Here is a 9,472-nt window from a genome sequence, read left to right as displayed (position 1 = left end):
TTTAGTTTCATATTTGCTGATAACCAAACACGCTCCTTTACGTTCCCAACAATTCTATATTTCAAAAACACAAATATTGACAATTTGTAGAATTTATTTTTATTATTTTGTGGCTCAAGGGGGGGGGGGGGGCGGCCTAGCGCCCTCTAGCTGGTCAATACCAGCTGCCACTGGTGATTCATTCTTTTTGTTCCTGACAGAACTTTTAAGGGACATTTTAATGAAAGAATAAATTGTGAAAAATATGTTGAGTAGAAACAGTCAACACATGACGGGTTAAAAGAAGATAAGGTAAGATTTGGAAGTTGAGGGAATGTTATACATTTAGTCATACAATGTAACAGGTACACAAATCACATTTGAAATTGTCTTAATTAGACCATTCTTCCAGTAGGAACTGTTGCTGTGGCATTTGATCAACTAAAATGAAGCTGTACTTGATTCTTGATGTACTGATGATCATTAGTCCACATAGGACGTTCACACACATGGGATGAATGCAGGAAATGCAGTTGTTCACGTTTGTTTGCTCATAATGCAGTGTGCCTTACACTGTCATAGCAAGCTGAACATGTTCATCTTAATGTAAATCAAAATATGAAATAGAAAAATAATGACGACAATACACCGTAAACAAAGAGCACAGCGATGTAGAACCGTGTTCTTTTTAGAAACAGAGAGGAGAGAGACCAGCTCCCTGTGTTTGTAAGACACACACACACACACACACTAAACAGGTGCCGATGACTGAGACGTGTTTTTTTGTCGGCAGCATTTGCAGCAGAGGACGATCACCGTAGCGATGATGACGAGGACTGTGAGCAGGATGAAGACTGCACCGACCCACGCTGCCAGACTCAGCTCTGGTGAGACAACGAGAGTCACAGTTAGAACGATGGATCTGTCACTTTAAAGGTGCAATGTGTAAGAACTGGCCACATGCTCTGAACAACTAGGGGGCAGCATTTCCCAGCCTAGCCCGCTCTCCTCCCAGCGTAGTAGTCTCCTTATGGACAGGAGGAAGAGGCGAGGGTGCCAGATGTTTTTTGCGTTTCAGACACTTTGGATTTAATCCAAAAAACAAACACTGACCCTATAGCTTCAACGTGATTGACAAGCCCTCGAGGCAGCTCTACCGCTCGGTCCTCTCGTGTTGGACTGAGGACAGACTGGACGCTACAGTGACTCACTATCGCAAGTGGTACTACAAGACAGGACGGGCCGGGGCGATCAAGTTGATCGAGCTGATTTCACTAGATTTCTCTGAAACAATAAAACGACGTCTTCTTTTAATATTTTAAACTAAAATTCGGACCACATCTTAAACATTGCACTTTTAAACGTAGATTACAGTTTTTTTGTATTGTAGCTCTATAAAGGAATGGTTCAATGTGTTTGGATCACGTGTTTCCATGCCATATTAAAATCGAATCACACACAGAAAACATTTTAGGAACATTTCTTTGATATTTAAGCTGTTTTGAAGAAAAATATGACGGTGTTTTTCTTTTTGTGATTCACATAAAACAAATGGGTGGAATCCCACCTATTTTCAAAACACAAAAATATCTGCTTAGCAGATGTTTTATGAATGGAAATTCCTGTTTGTCAGGCTTGAGGGATTCAGTGTGTTTAGGGCGACCCAGAGACTTGACCACAAAGTACGTCAACCGGAACGATCTCCAAGCACTGAGACAAAAAATGTCTTATCCATAGAAACCACAAGCAGGACTCATGACAAACCCCCCCCCCCCCCCCAGCCAAAGAAAAGCCCAAAATGTGCATTCTTCATGAAACTGAACCCAATGCTTGTGTCCATGTGAGCCTTTGCCCTGGCCATCACATGAGGACTGAGGCTCCTGCCTTAATGTGATGCTGATTCATATTTATGTCTGTACCCTGTGTGGTTGCCACACATTCTCACTCCCAACTCAAATACTGACACTTGGCCCTGAGCTTCAAACTATGAGACTCTATGTTCCCATCTAGCATCAGTCCTAGACATGTCAGTGAGGTTGTGTTGGTTTCCACTCGTTATATCCATAGTGTATTTTCAAAACAAACTTCCCACGTAGGTTTAATTCGATTTTAGATTTACTTAAGCAACAAAAGTACTTGGTTAGGTTTCCGGTGGTTTGGGGTTAAAATAAGTGCTCTTGTTACATAAAAGCTCTTTATACCGCATCACTGGCTCTGACAGTCTAACAGCGATGCAGATGTGTTTACATTGGAGTCAGTTGAAAACCCTGGTGCGTCTCATACAAACGCCAAATGGTGCCTCGTGTGTCGATATCAAACTCAGAGGAGCACTGACCAGCAGTCTGTATTTGACGAGCTGGGAGCGAGGCCTGGGTGGTAGTGTGGTGCATACAGAGTGTGCGCACCTTGCAGGACGTTACCGTCTCTGGGTGTGCACCACTGGATGCTCCAGGCTCCTTGCTGGGAGCTTTTGGGTCTGGAGGGGATGAAAGCTGCAACCATGAAGCAGTAACTCTGTCCCGCATTCAGCTTTGACACCTCTGCTGTACTGGAGTTAGATATGATGTCTCTCTACCAGGTAAGAAGGAAATATTACCGTCAATCACTTCAACATCTATCCAACTCACCGTTAACATTTAGACATTCAGAAATTATTCTTGAATTGATAAACACATTTATATATATATATATTTCAAATCTAAAATCTCATCATCTCTGTCGTGGACCTGAATGTTTTTGACACATTTCAACATGCAGTAAGTATTTTTTCTAATGTCCAATCAGCTTCTAAAGCTGTTCCATTCCAGTACGAACCGTTACACTTATCGATATTATCATCTGTATTTTATGTTGGGTTCACAATGGAGCAGCGAGTCTCTGTCTCTCACAGGCGAGCTCGATCTTTATACAGATGAACCTTAACTCACCTTTTCAAAGAAGGCAACGTAGGCAGACAAGAAAGCAGCGTTTCAGTTCACGCTAAAACATTTTTGAAGGGCTTTGGAAAAATTCCATTTACTCTATGATCATCCTCGTCGGTATTTTCACTATTCAACTGTTTGTTCGTTTTCAATCCTCTGGTGAAACTTTGTTTGGGTGACTGAGCTTCATGTTGGTGGCAGCTGAATACTGTACCTTGCCTGTGCTTCCAGACTTGTAGTAGCTGATCTTATACTTGAGGTCTGTCTTGAAAACCTCTCTGAGGCTGAGCTGCTTCCCAAGCTCATGAACACCGCTCAGAGGATCTGTGATGTTGACCATTACTCTGCTCTCATCCACGACCTCCACGGTGAAATTCACTGCGCTGATGTTCGCTGAGGAGAGGACGAATCACCAGTAAGGATGAGGCTCAGGCTTATTCAGGCGGGTCCAAAGGGTCTTATTCATAAAGATGAAGGATGTGAGGTAATACTAGCTCTATCTTCCAGCCTTCGTCTCCTTTAGCGTAATAAAACATTGCTGTAATTCAAACAATGTAAAAGCAAGTCACGCTTGCCAGATAATAAAGAGAACTGACATTTTATTTCACGACACTGAATGTGTTTAAATGCGAGCTAGTATCCTCAGCTTTATCAGGGTAATGTGTTGTGAATGTACACACGTTATCCTGGTTTTCAGAAAGCTGGACCTGGAGTACTCTGATACAAAATACAGGATACACCTTATCCACTGTTGGTACCGAACGTAGTGACTGAGATTATGACCCACATGCACACATTTGATCAGAAACCTGACTACTATTAGAACCACGCATACAGCGAGATGAATAACCAGGTCTGACATATTCCATGAAAGAATCAATGCGATCAATGAGTCCTCCTTATGTGGACTCATTGGAAACATATTTGTGATACGTCATAAACAAACACAATCTGAGAGGAAATATGTTTCCCTCGAAACGTAAGTGACGATGCAGTTTCGTTGTATCGGTTGCACATTACTTTTCGGGGACCAGAATGCTCATTGACAGCTCTGATGTGTGTTATGTGTGGATTTGTTTTGCGTGTGCATGCTATACCTACTCTCTCTATAGGGGTTGAAGGGAGGGCAAGAACTGTGAGGGAAGTCCTCCAGGTCATCGTCATAGTCCATGGCCGCAGGCTCGGTTTTGATCTGGACAGTGTAGGTCCTGTCAAACAGGAATACATAAATAGGGGTGGAAGATAAGTAATATACATTCAACATGCATGGATGAGTTTTGCAGAGAAGTGTTTTGAAATGAGGCCAAAGCTCAAAAGTCTCAAGCAAGATGGTCAACCCTGAGATTCATCTAAAAGAGAGGACAGGAAATTCTTAAAATGAAATGTGAGAAGTACAATAATATTAAGGTCAGCATACTGAAACTAGAACAGATAATAGAACTTCAAATAAACTTCATATACATCAAATTGTACACATGTGGCTACTCATAATTTATGATAGATCAGATAAAGATGGATGAGGTCACCAGAAAAAAAACCAGACATTTGATTGGCGTTAGAAAGTACAAATGAATGTAAAGTGCTATAAGTTACTGAACCTACCAGATACATCGGCCCAATTGAAACATTACAGAGCTTGAAAGGACAGAGGTCATACCTGTCCAAAGGTCGGAGGTGGTCGGTCAGATCACATTCTGAATGTGACATTCGGATGCAGTCGGGACTCTGACTCCATTCAGGCTCCTCACTGATAGTCACATGACAAAACAGAAGAACAATGATTTAAATATCGTCAATGCAATGTCCCCAAAAGTCATGAAAACACGGCTGTGTGTGTGTGTGTGGACTCACCTATGGTACGAGACAGTGTATTTGTAATCAGAAGCGTGAGTAGTCCAGACGAGGATGGTTTTAAAGTCCAGAGACACCCAGCGTACATTCTCCGCTTTAGGCACAAAGTTCTCATCTGTGAAAAACAAATGTAACAACATTCGTTTTCTGCTCACCCATGATCTCCCTTCCTGTTGTAGTTCTGTTAGTGTAGTGTAGTATCACAACGAATACTTACATGTCCACTTTGATCGATCTGTAAACTTTGACATCCACCTCCCTCTCCTCCTCTTTCTCATAAGCACACCATAACTACAGTCAGACCTTGCCAGTGGGCAGAGCTGAACGTGAGCCAGAAGTGAGACTGTTGGTAACAACCTCATACAGTTGGAGATGCCTGGTGTCCAGCACATTCTTGTAACATTCCATCTTGTTCTCATTGCGTTCTTTTTTTAAAATGTCCAAATGTTGTGGAACATTTGGTTTGGTTCATTCCTTGCTTCTAACCCATTTCCACACGTCTTTAAAAAAACGCTGCGTCATGATTCGGTAAATACCCTGATGGAACATTCACTGATTACAGAACGACTGAAGAATGTTACAACTGTGCAAAGTTCTTGTTCCATCAAGCTCATGAAGATTCTCGCTTTAAAGAATTGGCCAGACTTACTATATGAACATTTCACGATATGAATATTAGTCACATTTCCAATACAAATAAATGTCGAACATGTATTTTATCTACAGTTTGTATACCTGGAATATTTAAAGTGGACCTGGAGTACTCTGATACAAAATACAGGATACACCTTATCCACTGTTGGTACCGAACATAGTGACTGAGATTTTCATGATTTATGACCCACATGCACCTGGAATTGACAAAATACAAAAAAACAAAACGAGGAAATCAAAAGTAAAAGCATAATATTCTGCATGTTTGTATATTTATATTATATATTTAGGCCGAACTAACAAATGTATAATACCTAACTTAACATCACAAATTATTGCTATCTTTCCAAGATGTAGAATTCCTCTCTGTCCAATATATATCTGACACAGTGGACCTCAGTGGAGCTGTGAAATAAGTTGCATCATATTGGAACACAGAATATCAGCATATTTGATGAGCTAAACAGCGTATATGTGGTGGCGGGACATTAAGGTGACCAGTGGTGGCCATGACACCAGAAACTAAAGTCTGATCATCACACAAAGCCCAACACAAATGGACAGAATAGAAATAGAGAAAACATGATGCTGTGCCCTTTAGGGCGGCCTTCCAGTGGAGAAAACATCATGACATGCCCTGTAGGATGTCCATCTCGTGGAAAATCATGGTGACGTTCCCTCGAGGGTGCCCTTCCAGTGGAGAAAAATGAATAAAGTGCCCTCTAAGTGTACCTTTCCAGTGGAGAAAAATTCAGGATGTGCCTTCCACGTTCCAGTGGAGAAAACGTGATGAAGTGCCCTATAGGGTGTCCTTCCTGTGGAGAAAACATGATACCCTACATGCACAAAACATGCACGCTTATCTATCCATCTATCATGTGCTTTTACCTGCAGTAGTGATGATCCAAGCAGATAGCCAGACTCCCAGATAAAGCACAGTTTTGAGAGATGCCATGTTACCACAACCCAAAATCCTTTCTCGATCCATGCTTGATCTTGTGAGAGCTACCTGAACCCAGGAGAAGTAGCTGTAGGTCAGACGTGCTCTTGGTTTAAGCTGCTCAGGCTGACTGTTGTTTCCGTACAGAGAGCGTGAGAGCTGTAAATGGGGGAACTGGGGGACGGTTCAGGGTTCCGGCTCGTTCTGCCTGCTGATCCCTCCCACATGCCGGCATTCTGATGGGGGGAGTGTACAAGGATCTGTTCAGCTTGAACTCCTCCTTTCACCAAAGCACAGATTAAGGACATGAATGTCCTTGGACTGACACACGGCACTTTGAAAGTTTGAAAATGTCCCTGTAACTGACCCGTGTGTAAACTCACAGAAACATGAGTAATCAGTTAGCAATGGTTACACCCACAAGGACAAGAACCAAGTCGTTCATTCTTTCTTTGTGGGAAGGAGATTCTCGGCCCAGTGCTGCTCGTGTATTCAACTGTGTTTCAGTGAAAACCAAACAGCTTGAGGCTAAATTGCCTTGACACTTACCACACTGTAAATGAGATTTTAATTCTCAATGGGATTATCTTGGTTTAATAAAAGTTGAATACAAATATAAGTGTGTGGCGGTGCCTGTATCTGCAGAGACCCTCGGCCTATATTTTCTCTTTTCTTCTTACTTTGCTGGGTTATTTGTGTATTCGTCCCATTAACATTAACAGAATAACGGCAAACCCATTCCAATGATTTTTGCATTGAATATATAAAAAAAACAACTGCAAACTTTGCTGCTATAAATTGACAAACCCTGTTGCTTCTTTGAAATATCCCTCAGCTCTCATTCTATTATCCCCTGGGACAGGAGAGCAGCCAAGGAATGTGGGACAGAAGAAAAGTGGAAACATATTACGTAAGTAGGCATTTGCAAAAATAACAACTAAAGAGGTAGATCTGGATTCTCGTTGAAATTATTTCATCTATTTTCGGTAATGGCATTCGGGCGGATCAGAGATCTGCAGTAAAACTGTGTGACCTGTGTGGGAACAGCGTCATTTGGGGGAAACCTCCTGGTAGCAATTAGAAACATGTGACTGTTCTAGTTGGAGACACATACACAAACTCTGGGAAACACACACACTGACAGAATAACACACTACAGTATGTTTGTGTTACTCAACCTCCTAAAAATGAGTCATCTGCAACTTATTTGCATCAACATTTCGTAGTAACGCAGCTCAGATTGTTTTTTAATCAACATTTCAAGGAAAACACAGCAATTCATCCAGTAGTTTATTTTAGGGTTCTTGGTGGGCCCGTCGTTCATTCCCAGTCCGTCTCTGACTAAAAGTACCAATACCATACGAGCAAAAAACTCCATTACAGCTTTGAAAAAACGTTTTAAAGTAAAAGTACATAAAAAAAAAGTCCAGGATTCCATCAAAAGTACTCTGGAGAAATGGCCTCTGTGAGTGCATAGTATCTAATAATACTATACTATATATCCTAGTATAAAATATATTACTAGATTATTATCATTGCTCATGTTTAAGCAGCATTTTACTGTAGTTAGTTGAGATGGAGCTGAAAAGTACAATATTACCGTCTGAAAGTGTAGAGTAAAGTTTGTTTTAGAAGAATAGAATTGATATGAATAAGGCCACTGAACATTTACATGGTCAAAGTACAACTAATGACACCATCTTCGTACTGGTAATGACAGCTGCTTCAAATCAGTGAGGAATCTGTTTTTATTGCCAATCGTAAAGCCTTTCCCAGAGGCTAACATTTGCAGCAAATTCTGTGGCCCGGAAAGTAAAGTGCATCAACAACGAAGAAGAACCAATGCCCGTGTCAGAATATGAGCTTTATCTATGTGCAGATCACAGTCAAGTGTACCGTAACAATAATCCCTACGATATCATCTGCAGTTAAGTACCACAGAACACCATTCCACCTGGTCATCCATCACTATGTTTCTGCAAACGTGACACCACCCATTCTATTAATATTGAAATTTGTATTGTATATATAGCGGTATATATATATATATATTTTTTTGTTGTGTATTTTTTACTATTGTTGATTTGTTTTGTTTTTCTTGCCAGACAACCAATTGAAACCCACGTACATGCATACATGAACATCCATATGCACACATACTCACCTGTTTTTCATTTTTTTCATTTTTTTGGTTTGTTGTTTTTTTTAATTATTATTATTTTCATATTTTTTTTCCCTCCATCTCAAAAGGCTCAAGGACATTCTCACACACACATACACACACACACTGACTATATGATATTTGCTGGCTTTTATCCCACTGTTCTTGTCATCCTCTTGTTATGTCTATGTATTGTCTAAATATTGTCTCGTGTCTTTCAATAAAAAATGTATAAAAAGAAAAAGAAAAAAAATACCACAGTAGGCCTATGCCATATATTCAGAATCAGAATCCGTTTATTGCCATTGTATGTTGAACATACAAGGAATTTGACATGACGGGAGGTGCATAACATTTAACAACAATCAACAACAATCAACAATGCAAAGTAGAAACAAATTAAATTTACAGAAAATATAAGATAAAGTAAAATATAAATAAAGTGAAATATAAGATAAAGTGAAATATAAAATAAAGTGAAGTCGAGTGCACAAACGAACAGATAACAGGACTATAAACCAGTGAGATGTAAGTGTAGTGTGAAAGTGTCGAGTGTGATAGAAGGGATGTGCGGGGGAGTGACCGGTAGGAGTTTGTCCTGGGGATGACAGAGTCAGTGGGGGTCCCGGGCTCTGTTAATGAGCATGGAAGAAACTGTTCATGTGTCGTGAGGTCTTGGTCCTGATGGACCTCAGCCTCCTCCCAGATGGAAGGGGCACAAACAGTGTATGTAGAGGGTGGGAGGGGTCAGCTACAATCCTTCTTGCTCGCTTCAGGGTTCTTAAAGTGAACAGGTCCTGGAGGGACGGCAGATTGCAGCCAATCACCCTCTCAGCAGAGCGAATGATGCGCTGCAGTCTGCCCGTGTCCTTGGCAGTGGCTGCAGCGTACCAGACCGTGATGGAGGATGGACTCAATGATGGCTGTGTATAAATGCACCATCATTGTCTTTGGCAGGTTGAATTT

General features: G+C 41.0%; 1 protein-coding gene across 2 annotated transcripts; it reads right to left on the bottom strand.

Annotated features, from left to right (window-relative positions):
- Nucleotides 1-311: 311 nt before the first annotated feature.
- On the bottom strand, nucleotides 312-6,494 carry LOC306788804 (tissue factor-like). Of its 2 annotated transcripts, none has more exons than XM_079284467.1 (7): nucleotides 6,294-6,494; nucleotides 4,752-4,866; nucleotides 4,558-4,647; nucleotides 4,002-4,108; nucleotides 3,115-3,293; nucleotides 2,385-2,550; nucleotides 312-863 (listed from the first exon to the last, which is right to left on the bottom strand). In XM_079284467.1, exons 1-7 carry the CDS (start codon nucleotides 6,391-6,393, stop codon nucleotides 730-732), a joined length of 891 nt encoding a protein of 296 aa, XP_079140593.1. In that variant the 5' UTR covers nucleotides 6,394-6,494; the 3' UTR covers nucleotides 312-729. The 2 variants fall into 2 exon arrangements, with proteins under 2 accessions (XP_079140593.1, XP_079140594.1); XM_079284468.1 differs by having other exon boundaries at nucleotides 2,400-2,550.
- Nucleotides 6,495-9,472: the final 2,978 nt, after the last annotated feature.

The sequence above is a fragment of the Melanostigma gelatinosum genome (assembly GCF_949748355.1).
Source record: "Melanostigma gelatinosum genome assembly, chromosome: 15".
Lineage (NCBI taxonomy): Eukaryota > Metazoa > Chordata > Actinopteri > Perciformes > Zoarcidae > Melanostigma > Melanostigma gelatinosum.
This window is presented reverse-complemented; position numbering and strand designations above follow the sequence as displayed.